We start from the raw sequence: 19,532 nt of genomic DNA on the forward strand, positions 1-19,532 counted from the left end.
AAAAATTACAAAACGTTTACTTCAGTAGATTTTGTTGTGCTTTTAGATTATGTTCTAATAACTGCTTGATACTAAATAGCTTTACAAGTTGTTCTTAGAATAAAGTCTTTCAAAGTCTCTCAAATATTGTTTACACATTTCTTTTGAGGGCTTGGTGATCTTTAATATATATATAAAATTTGTTAGGTATCAATAATCCGAATAAAATTCCAGTCATCACGAGCAGCTAGCCTTTTGTGGAATATGTGACGAACAACAAAATGTGACTTATAATACTAACAAATAACAATGCAAAAATAATTTGCACAAATAAAAAAACATGATACTATTTACATTATTTAAAAACATGTTATCTTTCATACATATGTTTATTTTAGGATCAACTTAGAAAAGAGCTCAAAGAAGAAAAGTTTAAAAACCAAATTCTATCTGGGTATATTTTACTTTAGCAAAATTTGTTATGCTTATCTTAGTACAACTATCTATCAGTAAAATAATGTGCATGTCAATGTTATTTTATATATGTTCTTATTAATAAAAAATATAATTAGTGAAATGTAATACAAATGTAATAAGTGCATATCATGTTTGTATTATTTATATATGAGGAGTGAATTTTTAAAAGGTGTTAAGTCTGAGTAAATTGACTTTGAGAAATTGATGATAAAATGGATTACTTATAGACACACATCAACAGAAATTGATATTTTCTTATCATTAGGACCAAAAGTCTATTATTGGATCTAACATTTAAATAGATAATAGAAACAAACCCTGTAGTGGCACTCCTTTGCGGTAGCAGGCTATAATATAGTCGATGTATGTACTGAAGCTCCCTTCTGCAGGCTATTTCAGTGTGACATCAGAGATGTTATCTAAACACTCATTCATAGTTGAATTAGTGTTTTTTAAAAGGGCAGATTTGTTCAAAATTTCTTAAGCAAATTCACCCTTTTAAAAAATACTGATTCAGTTATATATATATATATGTGTGTGTGTATATATATAAATTTAGTAAAATCACTTATTTAAATATCTATCTAGTCTGTTTCACTTACTGTAGGTTTATCAGGAAGTTTTTATAAAATATTTTTTTCCACATACTGTAAGTTAGTAGTGGAAAAAAACATTAGCCTACTAAAAGTTATTTTTCATTGATAAAGAAAATCATGTGTTAAAACTTATAAGTTTGTTTAATAGTTGTATAAAGAAATAATTGTGTAGCGGTTAGTTCAATTGTAGAAGCCGCAAGTGCTCCGCTTTTGTATCACTGTTTAAGTGTTTTAATAATAAATTTAATTATTTTTTTTACTTTTTTTATGCTCAATAATGTACAATTACTGACTGAATTATTTTGGGGTAGACACTAAGTGAATATACACTGAACTAAGTTTACACTGAAGCTCCAATTGAACTTTATCATATTTAATCAATAACAAACTTCCCAAAATTGTAAATTGTTGATGGTTTTCTTTCAGGCTTTAATATCATATCTATTTTCCATATCCATAAGAAAATTTATAAAGTTATTAAAAAAATATTTCATAGATATAAAAACTTGAGTTTCCATTTTTTAAGATACCAGCAATAGTTATCACTTTTTTAAAGTAGATTTAAGTTATTTATATTTCTTTAGTGTCAGCAGGTATAGAGCATTGGTCATGAACTATAAGAATAATTATTATTAAGTTTTTTTTTTTAATAATAATAAATTATTATTAATAAAAAAAACTTAAAAATGTATTTATCCTTTAAAAAAAAATTTATTAATAATATACTTTAACTGTATCTGACTTCAGGTTGATGAACATGAAATCCTAGTGCACCTACTCCTAAATAGAAGACAACTAGTTAAAAGATCTTTTAAAAGTCTTTAGTGTCTCCCTTATAATGTTGTACAAGGTTGATCCAACCTGTTGCTCATTACAATCAAATCTAATGATCTCAAGTTTATTAATTACCTAAATTTGGTTTTTTTTATTAATGTTGGTAATTAATTATTTGTTTCTATTTTGATTTAATTACTTGTTTATTTACAATTAATAGTAAGTTACGTGACAGCATTTTCAGAAATAAGGAGTTCTCCATACCCAGCTTTATTTTACACATCCATTACAAAAAAAAAGCGCATCTATGAATAGGATCTTTACATGATTTGCCTTTGAAAATAAGATCTTTGCCTGGAAACCTTTGAGAACAAGCTTTCACAGGCTTAGTAAATTTAAACTCTAAATACCTGGATAATTTTATAAACTATATATGAGCACATTTTCAATGCTGGAGATCTGATTTTTGGGTAGCAGGTTAATAGGATTTTTGAGAAGAAAAAGTAGCCATGTAGACAGTAGCCAACAGTAGAACAGTAGACAAATCAATAAGACAGTATCTTTGTCTTTCTCCTTAATTTGTATCTTTCTTTTGAGAACAAACCATATTAGTAAATACTGTGTGTTATTAAGTTATGTAACATACAGTAATTCATTCAATCGTTCATTTTTATTTATAATTGTATTTGCTAATTCTTGTATTAATTTTTAGCTATATGTAAAAATAGAATGTATAACCAGAATGACAACAAGATTTATGTAATACGAAAACATCTTATATAACTCATACAAAATCATCTCAAAAACATGTAGTATAATCACCAAATAATTAAATTTACCTTTTTTTTTAATCACAACTTTTTTTCTAATTGATCAAAGATGATTGGGATGTTACATTATGTTATTTTAATTAACATAAGTTAATTTTGATTTTGTTTAAAAAAAAAGTATATGATGAGCATATTGTTTGATTTTACTCTAAATAATGCATGTTACTGAGCAGAAACCTATTAATACTGGAGTTCTTGAAGGTGAAGGTTGTATAATGCATAAAAAACATTTAATTAAGATATTTTTGCAAAACAAAAATCTATGAAAAAATATATAAAGAATATAATTTTTTTTGTTGCTTACAAGACTTGCACACTTTTTGTAAGCTTAGGGGTCATCCATATATTACATACACAAAAGTCTCCGGATTTTGACCCCTCCCCCTGTTGCACCTTGTACATTTTTATACACCCCTTCCCTATGCGTATGTAGGCTTAGTTGTCTTAACCCCACCACCACCACCTTCCTATAGAGGTCTTACCTCCCCCATCTTCACACCCCCTCATATAAGTTTCATATGCTCGGTAGTCTAACCCCCTCGCCTTAATTCCTTTTTTTTTTTTTTTGCGCTGTTCAACCTTTATAACCTTAATAGGCCATGAACGTGAGTGGCATTCACCTTTTATTAACGGACAAATGAACGTGAACTCCCACCTCAATTTTTTGCGTTTGCGTATATACTTATATTAGAAACATAACCCCCTCTCCTCCTCCATATGCACTTGTATGCAAATTACTCAACTTTTTTGAGCCTCTTAAATTTTTTTGCACAAGTTGAGTCTATTCGATAATTCCATTTGCTAAAAATTTATTAAAAAACAAAATATAAAATGGGTCAAAATAGAGTTGGCATGGGGCAAAAATCTTTTCTTTCAATATTCTTTGTCTTTTTCCCTAGTTTTCCGAAAATGCTCTATGCTTTAAAGATATGAAAATCTTATATGTAACTATATATATATATATATATATATATATATATATATATATATATATATATATATATATATATATATATATATATATATATATATATAAATATATATATATATATATATATAGATAGATAGATAGATAGATAGATAGTTACATATAAAACTTTCTTGTTTACATAAAAATGTAAAAAATGGAATCCAAATTTTAGTTCTTACTAACTAGATTAATTCTGCCATTCAAATGGAACATTGGTATCTGAGTAATTTAATAGCTTTTTTGTTTCCACTTTAATTGTTTTTACATTCTCCCACTTTATTTCTTGCGAACAAAACTTATTATGGGTGGCTATTGCAGACTGGCAATGTTTAAACTTTGTAGATGTTGTTGAGTTCGAGTCCATATTTGAAGTCTCGCCTACGTATCTCTTTAAGCATTTGGATTCAATTTAAATAAGTTCCCGGTTGACTATTATATGGCAATTTAGTTTTGTTTTTTGATGATAGCAAAGTTTTTAAAATAGGATTTGATTTGAAGACTACTCTATATTTGAATAAAGTAATTACTCTCATCTTGTAAATATAAATTACTGCATATAGAATAAGTCCTGCGAATGTAACCTTTAAATTTTGCATTTAAAATCTTGGGATTTTAAATGCAAAATTTGAGAAAGATTTGAGTGAGGTTTAATTTGAATATTTGTAATGGCTTCTTTTCTGTAAACTTTAAACTCGTATTTACTTTTGGTGTTATTTATTATGATTAAATTGAGGAAGTTTAGAGTTCTATTTTTGCTTGCAATTTCGATCGTATATTGTATTGCAGGGTGTTGTTTGTTTAAGATAAGTAGGAGTTGTTTTGCTTCTTGAGTGTTCGAAAATCTAGTGTGGCTATCATCAACATATCTTGGATAAGATTTCAGGTCAAGAGGTGGATTTACTGCAATTGCAATTTTGAATGCGTTTTTTTCATAATGTAAAAAAGGTTCTGCAAGTACGACCATGAATGAAAGACCTATAGGACCAGAATTTCTCAAGTTTATGGATTTCGTTAGTTCCACAAAAATAACAACGGTGTAAACAAAGCTCTATGAGTTGTCTTGTTTCAGATATACTAAGCTTATTGGAATATTTGTAGAAATCATTTTTATTTAGTCTATAAGAATTAAAGTGGCTTCTTTTAGTGGAATTGATGAGTACAGGTTTATTACATTAAATGAAACTTGAACCTTTTTTGTCAATCTCCTAGTAATTTGCTTTACTAAAAAAATCAAGACTTTTTCAGACGTGTTTTAATTTTGTTTAAGATAGGTTGTATTTTCTTTATTAAGTAGTTAGACATTCCATAATTTGGAGTTTAAGGAGGAGCCTATAGTTGATATAACTATTCTCATAGAATAGGATTTTTCAAGTGTGTGAGCTTTAATTAGACCATACATACAAAGCGGGATGGGATCACTTGGATATATACTATCATACTCTGTTTTTGAAAATCGCTGTTTTTTATTAAGTTGTGAGAGATAATTTTTCATTTTAATAGCATAACTAAAAATGGGATCTTCATTTAAAACTCTCATTTGGCCAATTTGTTCTAAAGCTTTATCGTGTTCTATTCTTATGAAACCATTATCTTTATCAAATGGATATATATAAGTTTGTTTTCCTTAATTTTCCATAAGAGCTTTTCGTTGTTCTCTTGTTAATTTTTGATTTATTTTTTTACCCATTTTAAGTTTTTTTTAAACATTTTTTGATTTTTTCAAAACTGTATTTTATGCTTGTTAATGAAACTAAAAATCTCTAGCAAGTTCCATACTTTACTTCTGATTGGACCATTTTAAGTAATTGAAAAGATCTTGAAATATAGCATCTTGAACACAATCACAAGTGTGATAGTGTTTAAGATGCTATATTTTCACGGAATGCAGGGTGGGTTTATCAAGTATCTTTGTTTATTGTGTTTGTGGATAACAGAGACTGTAAATCTTTGCTAAAGTTTCCATCTTGACTTCTCTATCTAAGAGCTGTTAGAACAGGGAGAAAGGTTTCATAGTTCATCCAGGTGGTCTAGAAGTTGTACAAAGGAAAATTAAATAAAGCAATGATTGGCTGTTATATTTAGATTTAATCTGTGTTGTTGTCTTCACTCTTTAGTCTGGTCTGTTGTGATGTTACGCTTGACTTTATAATATTGACTATATAATGTAAATAAATCTTAATTCTAGTTAATCTATGTAAATATAAGGGGTTTTGCATTCTATCAGTAGGATCGGCTGGATTATATTGTATATAGCTTTTTTCCACAATTATTATACCTTGAAATAAATGAAGTGATTTTCGGAAATAAGAATTAAACTGTGTTGATTTAGCAGTTATTAAAAAAAAAAAAGTTTAGTTTTCAAAGTTACCCAAAGTAAGTTGTCCATTTTCACCTTCTTTTGGAATTGTGCTAATGCTCTAGTAATAGAAAATCAAGGTATCTAATACATAGTAATACAGATCATACCTTTGACTTTCCTGGAATGTTGAAAAGTATGACAAGTTGTTTTTAAAAAACAGTTTTCTTATATAATGGAAAAATGTTTAAGTAGTGTTAATTTTACCTAGATTGATCGTAATGTATCTGGATTTTCAATGCACACCATTGTGTGCATTTTTTTTGATGCACCTTTGTTAGTGCTGTAGTGAAGTAAGGAATTGTCACCATAACACATTGTGTAAATCTTTTCCACAGTATTAGTTGATAGTAGATTTTACATGGAGTTTAATTAAAAGAAAATAGAAATTTTAAAATCAATAAAATTTAATTGAAATGTTTAAAAATGAAATAAAATAGTGTAAATTTAAATCACAGTTTGTTATTAATGTTTTTTTTTTTCTTGTTTTTTTGAAGAAAACTAATAGCTGCACAAAAAGCTATCGATTTGAAAGCAGGTAATAAACGAGTTGTTGGAAATAAAGTGACAAGAAGTATGAGTATGAGCGTCATAATTTGATTTTTTTTTATTTGAGTTTTTTTATTTTTTTTTATGATCAGATTATGATGAGAATTCTGCTTCCATTTGTAAATATTTATATGAGCTATTCTTTTGAGATGGATGTGCAAGGTTATTTTTTGCATATCTTTTGGTATTTTTGTGTTCTGTTAAAGTTCGTTCTAGGAACCGATTCTCTTTCTATATCAAATATATTTTTTTAGAGTAACAAATCATAGTATGGTCTTTTTAAGGAAAACTATCTTTTCAGATTTATACATTGAAATTTTATCAGTTTATAATATAATATACGATGAGTAAGGTATTTTTTATTCTTATGTTCGCTTGCGAATATTTTTAACTTGAGTAGCTTAACTCTTTCTTTCTTATTTTAAATATTTTAAGATGTAAAGAATTGTACAAAATAAAAATTAAGTGTCAATCAGTTTCTTTTTTTGTTCAGAAAAGTTTTACTATTTAAAGTTTTAACAGAAAAAATGTTAAAGTGTTAACTCGATTTTTGATCGGCATATAAGCCATGCTTAAGTCAAAAAGTCCTTCAACTCCCATAGGATCTTATAGGACTTTGGAACTAAGCAAATGACAGTTTTTGGCGCACATTAAATTGTTTAAATTTACAAAAAAATAAACGCTTATTATTATCTGTTTTTTTTTTTGTTCTTTCATTGTTTTGTATTTTCTTTCAAAAATCTCGTGCGACTAACATTTAAGTTCGACTAAAATTACTCGAATTTTAGTTATAATTTTTTTGAGTTAAAATTAATTTTAGTTTCGGTCTAAACACAAGCGTTTTATCGTCAGTATGAACGTGGTATTGGCGAGTAAACGACATAAAACAAACATGATGAACTTTACACTTACCGAATGTTATTAACTGTTTTAAGATCATGACCCGACTACGTTTTATTAAATATATGTTGATGGTTTTAAGATCATGACCAAGGGCTGCCAACTCGCCGAAAATTACCTATATCTATGTGTAATTGGCTGAAAAATGCATTATGGGATGTCTTGCGAAAACAAATTCATATAATAACAACATAATCAGTTTATACACTAAACACTGTTTATAATATATATATATATATATATATATATATATATATATATATATATATATATTACATTTTAAAATATTATTGGCTTTAGCTTTTCAGGAATCAAATTATTATTTGCAATCCCTTATATAATTAAATATGCCAGCTTTTTGTTCAGCCATCAATTGTGTAAACAAACGTGGAAAGAATTTGAAAACAGTATATCTTTTTTTAGATTCCCAAAAGAGAAAAACAGGCAAGTAACTGTTCACCGTATTTGATTTATTAAAAAAATAAATATATCAAAACTTTAAAGATATTTTTAAAACAATGTAAATGCATAATATGATGAAAAATATTGAATCATAATATGATGGAAATAACTCCAACAAATTTATAAGGCTAACTTTTTTTAGATACAAACTTTGGGTACATAATTGTTGTCTTCAAGATCTTGATACAAAATCTTGTGAAGAACTTAATCTTAGTTAAACGGTTTGTAGTGAACATTTTGATTCATCTTAATACTATCTAGCTAACAATGGCAGTAAAAGAGCACTTGTAACTGCTGTACCAACAATTTTTAACTTTCCAAATCAAGCATCTTTGTTTAATTTAAAGAGAAAACAACCAACAAACAGAACTCGTTTACAGGATAAAATACAAAAAGAAGTCAGTAATACAATTGAATTTAGCCCAAGAAATAGTGTTGACACTACTGGTACAAATAATATATCAGCTGTTAAAACCAATTTTAGAAATAAATATTTGTCATCTCAAGTTAAGATTTTTCATCTTAAAAAAAAAATAAAGAACTTACAGTCAAAGAACAAAATGTTATAAAATTGTGATGGTTCAAAAGAACACATAAATTTATCTAAAAAAATTTTAACTACTACCCAGCTACAATTTTTGAAAGTCAATAACTTATGAGTAATCACGTTAAAAAAGGAAAACGTTGGACTGTTAAAGACAAGCTGTTAGCCTTGAGAATTATGTATCACAGTCCACAAACTTTTAAAATGCTAATTAGAGTTTTTTCATTGCTTGCTAGAAGCACTATTTTAATGGTTCTAGGAAAATCTTTTGGGTCATAGTATCTGGATTTTCAAATTATGGCCTTAATAAAAATGAGAGTTGAAACCATGACAAAATTAGAAAGGAACTGTAGCCTTGTTTTTGATGAAATGCCTTTAAAGCAACATCTGGATTATGACAAAAACAGTGACAAGGTTGTTGGAATTCAATCGAATGGTAAACCAGTGAACCAAGTACTTGTATTGATGGTTCGAGGGTTATTAACAAAATGGAAACAACTAATTGCTTATTTTTATAGTAATAATGCCATGAGTTCAACCAATTTAGCTAAGATCTTAAATAACACTATGGTTCATTTACATGCAATAGGTTTAGCTTTAAGATGTCTTGTTTTTGATCAAAGCTCAACTAATATTAGAGCTATTAAATTTTTAGGATTTTCATTATCAAATCAACAAATTTTACATCCAACTACGAGAGCAAAGGTATATATAATATTTGATCCACCACATCTCATAAAAAGTGTCAGAAATAATTTAATACAACATGACATTCTGTCTGATGATAAAATAATCTCGTGGAAGCATCTGCAAGAGCTCTATAATTTGGAAAAGGTAAATGCTCTCCGCCTTGCTCCAAAATTGACAGATTGTCATTTAGATCCAAGATCACAATTAGCCATGCTAGTAAAGTTGGCAACACAAATTTTTAGTAGTCAAGTTAGTACTGCTTTGAATGTATATACTTCTACAAAACTATTGCTTAAAAAAGTTTTGTCTACATCCTTTTTTATTAAAAATAAGGATAATTTATTTGACATAATAAATTCTCGTGAACTAATAACAGATAAACCAACATGTTCTGCTTTAACGCTAAATAATAAGTTTATTCAACAGCTTGAAGATTTGAGAGATTTGATTAAGGGCATTTTTGTGGTGCTCGTAGCCAAAAAAAGGTATATCCAGTCATTGGGGTTTGAATGTTATTTTTTCTAACATTCTTGTATTCTAATACGAAGCAAAGAAGGTTGGAATGACAGACCAACAGCATTGAAATTTAAATCAGCATATCAAAATGCTTTAGTATTCCTTTCAATAAAGCAATCTAGTTCTAACAGTAATTGTCTCCCAGAATCAGATTTTTTGGTTGCAGTTACCGTAGATTCCTTTTTTCCGTAGATTCAATTACCAACAAAGTATTTGAGAAACAAATTTATACAAACGAAAAATTGATTTTTAAACAGCCATCTTCATTATTAACAAAAAATTACAACCTTGTATTTTACAAAATGTTTCAAGTGATTCACTTTCGTAGTCAGTTAAGCAAGTTTTAAAATCGATTGCAGAATATTTAATAAAGAAAGTTCAAATTTGTCAAGAATGTGTCCAAGTTCTTTCAAGTGTCACATCAAGTGGAAGTAACTTATTTAATACTGATTCTTTTTTACAAAACTTGCTTCAAGATATGGAAACTGTTTTTTTAATACAAATAAAAATTTTACTTACTAAAAGAAACAGACAAACACTTATTAATAAAATAAAAAATCATTGCAATTTTAGATTTTTTTTTTGATGAACATGTTGGTTATGCCTTTCTCTTAAAAGAAAGTTTAATTAGAAACTTTGTTATTATGAGAATGTCTTATTTTATACGCTTTTATAATCGAGATATACAACCACGAAACAAGGCATGTAAAAAAAAGTTGGCTCGTATTATCCATGGATTATGCTTGCATTAATGCTTGTAATAATGCAATTATATATCCATGCTTGCTTTTTATATTAAATCGAAAGGATTTTATTTTATTAATAAAAGATATTTCTTATTAGAAATTTTTTTTTTCTCACAGCATCATTTATTAAGAATCTATATAAGAATATATTTAAACGAATAAGGTGATAACAAGGTGATAGGTGATAAGGTGATAACAAGGTGATAGGTGATAAGGTGATAACAAGGTGATAAGGTGATAACAAGGTGATAGGTGATAAGGTGATAACAAGGTGATAGGTGATAAGGTGATAACAAGGTGATAGGTGATAAGGTGATAACAATGCTTTTAAATAGCAGTTTTGCAAGTTTTTATCACTATCATAAATATATTCATGTTGAGTTAATAATGTTATACAAGTAAATTTATAAATAAGTTAACAATTTTAAAAGTTTAGTTTCTAAAGGAGTTTTTTTCAAGCTGCCTGATATGATTGTTATTTAAATTTATGTTATTAAAATTCATTAAGTTTGCGTATTAAGATTATTTTGGTCCCGCAAGACATCCCACAATGCTTTGTGGCTAAAATTACACTATTTTGTCGGGAGTTGGCAGTCCTCGATCATGACCCGAAATCATGAAAACTTGGTTTCGGTTTTTTTTAAAAAACATACATATGGCTAAAAAAAATAATTAAGAGTCTTAGGTCCTCCTTGTCTGATAAAAGCGTGCACAATGTTTTTTAATTTACTGTAAACTTACTGTGACCTAATTATTGATATTAAAAGCGCGCACTATGTTTTTTAATTACCGTAAACTTATTGTGACCTAATTATTGATATTAAAAGCGCGCACAATGTTTTTTAATTTACTGTAAACTTAGTTAATTATTGATATTAAAAGCTGTTGGGAGTAGCGATTCTTTCTAGTTAGATTTAAAAAATTACGACATTATGCAGAACAAATAATGATTTATCCAAAAAAAAACGATAACAAGAAGGACAGGACAGACAATGATTTATCCTTCCTTAGTAATTTTTAACCAGTTTAAAGTTCATGAATCTTCGCCTTATAAGAAAGCCATAGCTGGTGATTTGGCTTGACAAAAGTTTAGTTTTTTCATAACATTTAGGGTTTTCAGTTCGAAGGTTCGAGGTTTCGCCATTTTTAAAAAAATTCAATTTCGAATGTGTCTATATATATATATATATATATATATATATATATATATATATATATATATATATATATATATATATATATATATATATATTTTATATATATATATATATATATATATATATATATATATATATATATATATATATATATATATATATATATATATATAATATTATAATATTATATATATAATATTATATATATAATATATATACAAAATAGTTATATGCAATAATTTTCAAATTCAAGGTTATAAAGCAATCCACCAAACTCGAGGTGGTCGCATTGGTGGCGGTGTATGCATTTTTATTCACGAGTCAATCTATTTTCAGAAAATAGATATTCTTAGCATTCGAAATGCGGATTATGAATCATTAACTATCAAATTATTAAACCACAATTAAAAAAAACGTTTTAATAACTGCTTATGTTGATCACCATGCGGAAATAAAAAACCTTTTCAAAAGCTTAAAATGATATTTATAAAAAGTAAGAAATAAACAAATTTACATCACGAGGGACTTTTACCTAAATTTTCTTAATGTTAATATGATAAAGATGTAAAACATTTCTTAAACTTTCTCTTTCAATAAAACATTCTTCCCTTAATAAACTACTCGTGTTTCAAATCTCTTATTGATAATATTTTTACTCACATTTTCATGCAATATTCAAAACGAAATCATTAAAAGCAATATAAGTGACCACTTTCCAACTTTTTTTATATCTGATTTAAAAAAAAAAAGCAAAGTAGTAACAGAAATAAAAAGGCAGATTATTGAATTTAATATTAAGGGATTTAATAACTATTTACTTAAAGTAAATTGGAAACAACTACATAATTTCAAAGATAGGAATAAAGCCTATGCATTTTTTTACAACGAGTTCTTTAATGCGTACGACAAAGCGTTTCCCATGAAGGAAATCGAAATCCAGCTTAAAAGTCTACCAAGTCCATGGATTACAAAATGACTTATTAAATCTTCGTAGAAAAAACAAAAACTATATGAAAAATACTTATAAATAAAACTTATCAAAACTAAAAAAAAATTAAAATTTACAAAAGCCTGTTTGAAAATCTGAAAAGGAAAAGCTAAAAAAAATTATTTCTCAAGTTTTTTACAAGATAATATCGGAAATAACAAAAAAACTTGGGATATAATAAAGAAGTGAAAGAAAAAGAAAAGAAAGTTCGTGGTAATACTTTATCGAAATATTTATATACTGAGGATGAAAGAACAATAACAAATAAGAAAAAAGATATTGCAGACAGTTTTAATAATTTTTTTATAAATGTGGGTAAGAACCTAACAAAAAAAATAACTCCAATAAATCATATCTAAAACTGCGTAATTGATGAGCTTGAGGTATTGCCTGATGAACTTCAGTTTGCTTTTAATATGATAAAACCAAACACAAGCGCAGGTCTTGTTGGTATAGCCCTAGGGTTGTAAAAGAAGTTGTTGATGTTATTGAACACCCCTGAAAAGTAGATAGATTTTAAACAGAAAGCTTATTCTAATTCTTTCATTTAAAAATGTTTTTAAAAGTTTTTCCTGACCTCTTGAAACTAGCTTCCAATATTTATCTTATTTTTTTATTTAACATTATATTTTGCCGTTTAATAAATATAACAGTTTCCATAAACCTACAATTAAGTTAATGGCCGGACCAAGAAGAAGGCATTGGTTTGCCTTATTGCCGAGCACCGTGTTACAATTTATAATTTTTACAAAGTTGTTTCAAGAATATATAGTATAAAAGAAAAATTGAATGAATGTTTACAAAAAATATATAAAAAATAAAGAAAGATATCGTTTAATACATAATATTATAAATAGATTGGGTAAAAAAAAAAGTGAATATATAATAACTTTATATATATATATATATATATATATATATATATATATATATATATATATATATATATATATATATATATATATATATATATATATATATATATATATATATACCCACAAACCTTTTTTAATAATTACAAGGAATAATTACCTTGTTATTCAGTTTTTAAATTATATATCTGATCTATTTTTAAAAGAAAAATTTATAATAGTATAAATCAAAATCTGTGTTTAATAAAAACTGTTTTGAATCAGTTTTGAACTGATGTAGAGACTTTTTTTTCCGGAAACAATGTTTGGGAATCTTTCCCACAAAAGTGGTCCGCGATTCAGAATTGAATAAGAATTTTGTTTAGAATAAGATTTTGGTATAACAAAGTTGTTTGCGGAAAATCTTGTAACATATTTATGGTGTATTTGCTTTAAAATAAGTTTCAAATTTTTTTGGGGAGAGTCCATATTTTGTTTTATACATTAACTGTGGAACAAGATGGATATTAAGTTTGAAAATATTTAGGGCAACAATTATACGTAAAAGAGATTCACAAGGAATCGCTCTATCAGCTACAAATATGATTCTAACAGCATGTTTTTGCTTACTATAAAGTTTTTTTTAGTTTAGCGTGATTAGTACTTGCCCACATGGTGTTGCCGTAAGTTAAGTAACTATGTATAAAGGAAAAATATAAACATTTTAAGGACTTAAAATTTAAAAGTGGCTTAACTCTATAGATCAGGCCAATGTTTTTTATATGAACTTTCCAAGATAGATTTTCATCAAAGTTCACACCTAAAAAATTTACAGATATTTGCCTTTTGATGTTAGTTTTATACATCAAAAGATTGGGAAGAATAAGTGGTATTTCTTTTGTTTTGCTTGGTTTGTGGAAAAGAGAAAATTTAGTTTTTTGAAGATTCAAAGACAATTTGTTGTATACAAACCATTCGTTTACTTTATTTAATTCTTTATTTACTACTGTAAAAAGTGTTTCAATATTTTTGTGAGAATAAAAAAGATTCAGTTCATCTGCGAATAAAATAAAATTTATCAGGTTTGATGTTGTAGATAAATCATTTATGTAAAATCATTTATGATAAATCATTATGTATTAAGGTCCAAGTATAGAACCCTGTGGGACTCCACAATTTACAGTTTTTTTGGTCGTTTCTAAATTTTCAAATTGTACATATTGTTTTCTGTTTGAAAGGTAATTTTCAAACCAGAGTAAGTTTGTCTCCTTTATTCCGTAATATTCCAGTTTTTTTATTAGAATGGAATGATTTTCCGTATCAAAAGCTTTCGACAGATCAACGAAAACTTCTAACGTAAAATAGTCTTCTGTAAAAATATTAGATAAGTGATTAACTAACTCTACCATTGCGTGATCTGTTGAATGTTGTTTTTTGAAACCAAATTGCTTACTGTATAACATATTGTTTTCAGTTAAATGATTATACAGCCTATTGTACACTATACGTTCAAGTAATTTCGAGAAACAAGATAAAACAGATATAGGCCTGTAGTTAGAAGGTTCTGACTCATCTCCAGACTTAAATACTCGATTTACTCTAGCAATTTTTAAATTATCCGGAACTTTACCTGATCTAAGTGACTGATTGAAGATATGAAACAAAGATGGTTCAATTATATCATGGACTAATTTTAATATATTAACGCTAACTTTACCCGATCCTGCACTTTTGTTACTTTTTAAGCTTAGTAATGCAGTCCGCAACTCACATATATCTAGCTTTGACTCATTCATTTTTTTATTAGAATTTGTTAGATAAGAATCAAATGTTGAAGAAGTTAAAGGAATACTTTGTGCTAAATTAGAGCTAACATTAATAAAGAAACTGTTAAACTCTTCAGCTATTAGTGCTTTATCATAAATTGATTCACCGTCAATTAAAAGTTTTTTTTGGCAGCGTTATTTTTATATTTGCGTTATTTTTATATTTGTTTTGTCCAATTATTTCTTTAATAGCATTGCAAGTTTGTTGAGTATTTCCTAGCAATTTCGAATAATATAATTTTTATGAGTATTTTTTGATTTTTTCAAATATATTTTTATAGTTTTTATATTTTGCTTCGTTTGAATATGTTTTTTTTTTAAGAAATTTTTCATAAAGTTTTTGTTTTTTTCTTGATGGTTTTAGTTAGCCTTTTGTTATCCACGGCGATAGAAGTGATTTTGAATTTATATAAAACTTTTTTACTGGAAACGCTTTATTGTATTGTTTACTAAATTGCGCAAGGAAAAGTTCATAAGCATAGTAATCACATAGCATCACGTGATGCTACGTGATTGGATCCAATCACGTAGCATCACGTGATGCTATGTGAGCTATGCACGTGATGCTTCTCCATGGAGAACAAGCTCCCAATTAACGAAGTTAATTAGAAGGTTGCGAAATTGTTGTATGGAGTTTTCATTGATCTGTCGCTTGTAAATAATGTGCTTTGTGGAAATATTATCAGAATTTATGCTTTTTGTTATTAGAAATGTGGGAAAATGGTCTGTCAAATCAGTCTTTATTATACCTGCACTAATGCAGCTATTAGAAAAATTATTAGTAATTATGTTATCTAGTAGGGTAGAGGAACTTTTTGTGATTCTTGTTGGCTTAGTTATTGTTGGAATGAGGTTATTTTGTAAAAGAGTATTTACAAAATATTAAACACTGTTATTTGACGGATGATTCAAAAGATTAATATTCAGGTCACCGACTAAGTAAACATGCTTTTGTTTTTTATTAACTTTTGTTAAAAAAGTACGTAAAGAAACTTTAAAATTTTTTAAATTACCAGTTGGTTCTCTATAAATAACATTAACAAGTATGTTTTTAGAATTTTGCTTAACTATTTCAATGCACAATGACTCGCAATCTTTTTCATTCACACTGAGGTCATTACATGGTATAAAATTAATTGAGTTATGAATAAAAACGCATACACCTCCACCGGTACGGAAGTTTCGTGGTTGATGAATTGACGCGTAATTTGTCAATTTAAATTGAAAATTACGCTCGTCATGTTTACACCAGGTCTCAGTAAGACAGATTATTTTAAAATCGTGACTTAATTCATGCATTAGAAGTTTAAAATCTTCAAAATTTTTGTTTAGGCTTCGAATATTATTGTTTAAGATTGAAAATGTGTTTTTATTTTGTTGAAGATAGAAATTAGATTCAGAAATTGAATAGTATTTGCTTTCTAACGATTTTAGGTTAAAATAATTAGTGACATCATTATCACAAAGTGTGACATTTTCATCACAAAGTTTAATTAATAAATTATCATCCATTTTGAAATATAATATTAAGATTAGGGAAAAATTAGTTAAAAAATAAAAAAGTACTTATATAGATTTAGCTCTTTCGATTTTTATATTTTTTATGTCAAGGAATTCCTCAAATAATTTATGCACCTTACATTCAAATTCTACCCATAATTCATTTTCGCTTTCTTTTATCCCGTCAATTCTCAAGTTGTTCTTACGTGAACGATCTTCCAACTCTCTTAGTTTGTTCCTAATTTTTATTATTTCACTTTTATCTTTAACTTCAATGTTAATTTTTTTTGTTTTCTGTTTCACTGTTTCAAACTTTGACGAAATTATTTCATCTTGCGCAGAAATAAATTTCTTAATCTCATTGAATTCGGTTTCTAAAAATACTACCTTTAGATGTGTTGCGTTCAAATCATTTGCAATATCGTTAGTTTTTGTTATGTTTTTAATTGTATCTTTTTCAAGTTTATCTAGTCTCTCCATTAAAATTTTCAAGTTTGCAGAAGTAATAATAGCAGAGTTTTTTTCTTGGTCTTTTAAAAGTTTCTCTGTTTTCTCCAATATAATTTTTCTTTGATTTTCTAGCATACCAGCTCCCATTTTCTCAATATTTTCGATTGATAATAATTTATCCATTATCTTATATTATTATTTAAAGTGTATATATAATTCTTTAAAGTATACTTTTTTTACTTTTTTTTTTTTTACTTTAAAACAACCACGCTGCATAAACACGTCCGTTCACTTCCGTGTTTTAAAAGATTTTGACATTTAAAGATGGTGAGATTTAAAGATGGTGATATCTCAAAGTTATCTTATTAAAGACTTATTTCAATACTCTCATGTTTCTTCAAAAATTCTAAAGCGATTAATGCATAATAGTCTTTACAACTATCTTAAAACTCACAAAGTTCTAGATAATAATCAGTACGGATTCAGAATAGGGCACTCGACAGAACATGCAGTAATTAAATTAGTTAAAAAAGTTTTAAATAGGTTTGAAAACAACAATATACTCTTGAAATGTTATTCTTAAAAATCGCAAACGATGCGTATCTTATGACAAAGCCTACACTAAATTAGAAAACATTACCTGCGAGGTTCCACAGGGATCTATTCTTGGACTTTTATTGTTTATTATTTATATCAACGATATTTACTTATCATCTACTATGCTAAACTTCAATATTTTTACTTACGACACTCAAGTTTTTTATACTTAATTTTATACTCTAATTAAGACTATCTTTAACACTACTTAGATTTACTGAGATTTTGTAAACAAACTTCAAAATCAAATAAAGAGCTTTATTAGGACAAAACATTTTGATTAAATTTCAGAAGCAAATATTGTAGGAATTTTTTTTACGTTTAAAATAAGTTAATTACAATAAAAATTTAAAGAGTTTAGCTAAAAATGACTCATTTTTATAACTATATATTTGAACTATATGCCTATTTTAGCTGTTTAACACTTGCAATACAAATAATAAATTTTTTGATAAAAATAAACAAATATATTAACTTTATTTTCACAAAATTATTTTAACATTTTTGACTCCAAGTATTTTATTTTGAAGTTGAGAGTTTTGCTTGTTTTATTAAACATTCCTTCCCAAAATCTTCACATTGTTTTTTACAATGTTTGCGAAAATGCAGCTAACTTTTCGACCAAGCATTTGGAATTTACTATTGCAGTTAACAAAAATATCAATTAATCCTCTCTTGCACAGCAATGGTGAAACTTTATTCACTAATGTCACTTCAAATATAAAACAATAAATAACATAGTAAACCAAGTTGTCAGAAAGTTCTCTTAGTCTTCCTCTGTTCAAAGAACTGATCAAAGTTCCATATTTTTAAAACATATCAAAGGTGTCTGTTTCTTCTAAAATTGAATGTAATTCTGGAAGTTTGTAAGCAATAAAACCTGCAATATATAAAAGCCCTTGTTTGCATTCATTGGGCAACTGATCCTCACAATTTTCATATTAACATATCAAACTCCACATCAAGTTCACACTTATCACAGTGGCGATGAACAGGAGGAAATATTGTAAAATCTGCTTGCTCGTCTAGCAACTTTCTAGTTTTTTCGATTCTAAATTTTTTTATGTCTTAACAATACATAAGATAAACGCAATTCAACAAATACTTGGCACAGCTTGCTAATCTTTTAGAAGATTTTTGCAAAGCACTCTGGGTATCCATTGTTAACTTTTTCTTTTACCAATCATCGACTGAAGTAATAGGCTTTCTTCGAATATTATTTAATCTAATATCTAGACCTTTTGCTTTACTGTTGACAATAAGCCACCACTTGACAACTGTTTCAATAAAAAGTGCAGTATCTTCAGCTTCAGGAAATTTTACACGCAATGCTGCAACTGTTTCATCACAAAAAACTTTGAGAACTAATCCAACATTTTGTCGTTTAACGGTGACAACTTAACTATTTGATTATCTGCAGCATGAAGTTGAATTATAAATTTCCACTCTGCAAGTCGCACAGTATCGTTAACATTTAGCAATTTAAATTTTAAACATTGTAATTTTTCAGTCCAATTATTTCGAATACATTTTAGAATATGCACAGTGTCATTTAAAAGTTAGTATGCTGGAACATTTTTTGCAACAAAATATTGAAATATTTTTTGATTTACTTGACAGTTATCCATTATTAACCCAAGCGACCTTCCACCTGCAATTATGATTTGTTGATTTAACTCTTCTATTACGCTTGTTTGAAAATTTGTAGTAACTTAACAATATATAATTTACTTATATATTGTAAAGTTTTTAATTTTTATTTACTTTTTAATAT

At 27.1% G+C, this 19,532-nt stretch overlaps 3 protein-coding genes across 4 annotated transcripts in view; 2 read left to right on the forward strand and 1 right to left on the reverse strand.

The window, feature by feature from the left end:
• Positions 1-7,003, forward strand: part of LOC101234863 (wee1-like protein kinase) — a 58,470-nt gene extending 51,467 nt beyond the window's left edge. For both annotated transcript variants that reach the window (XM_065813379.1, XM_065813380.1), the window contains exons 14-15: positions 378-433; positions 6,480-7,003. In XM_065813379.1, coding sequence (XP_065669451.1) covers positions 378-433; positions 6,480-6,582 — 159 coding nt within the window. In that variant the 3' untranslated portion in view covers positions 6,583-7,003. The remainder of the gene's footprint in view (positions 1-377; positions 434-6,479) is intronic.
• An 851-nt stretch (positions 7,004-7,854) lies between these two features.
• Positions 7,855-10,489, forward strand: LOC136088759 (uncharacterized). Its single transcript, XM_065813381.1, has 2 exons — positions 7,855-7,875; positions 8,036-10,489. Exon 2 carries the CDS (start codon positions 8,735-8,737, stop codon positions 9,650-9,652), a length of 918 nt encoding a protein of 305 aa, XP_065669453.1. The 5' UTR covers positions 7,855-7,875; positions 8,036-8,734; the 3' UTR covers positions 9,653-10,489.
• A 6,288-nt stretch (positions 10,490-16,777) lies between these two features.
• LOC136088141 (uncharacterized) lies at positions 16,778-17,344 on the reverse strand. The gene has a single exon (XM_065811804.1). The coding sequence runs from the start codon at positions 17,342-17,344 to the stop codon at positions 16,778-16,780; it is 567 nt and encodes a 188-aa protein (XP_065667876.1).
• Between the last annotated feature and the right edge of the window lie 2,188 nt (positions 17,345-19,532).

The sequence above is a fragment of the Hydra vulgaris genome, chromosome 12 (genome assembly GCF_038396675.1).
Source record: "Hydra vulgaris chromosome 12, alternate assembly HydraT2T_AEP".
In the NCBI taxonomy this organism is placed as follows: Eukaryota; Metazoa; Cnidaria; class Hydrozoa; order Anthoathecata; family Hydridae; genus Hydra; species Hydra vulgaris.

What these genes read in the sequence shown, in the direction of transcription:
- LOC136088759 (XM_065813381.1), top strand. Translation starts at nt 8,735, where the DNA reads ATGGCCTTAATAAAAATGAGAGTTGAAACCATGACAAAATTAGAAAGG.
- LOC136088141 (XM_065811804.1), bottom strand. Translation starts at nt 17,344, where the DNA reads ATGGATAAATTATTATCAATCGAAAATATTGAGAAAATGGGAGCTGGT.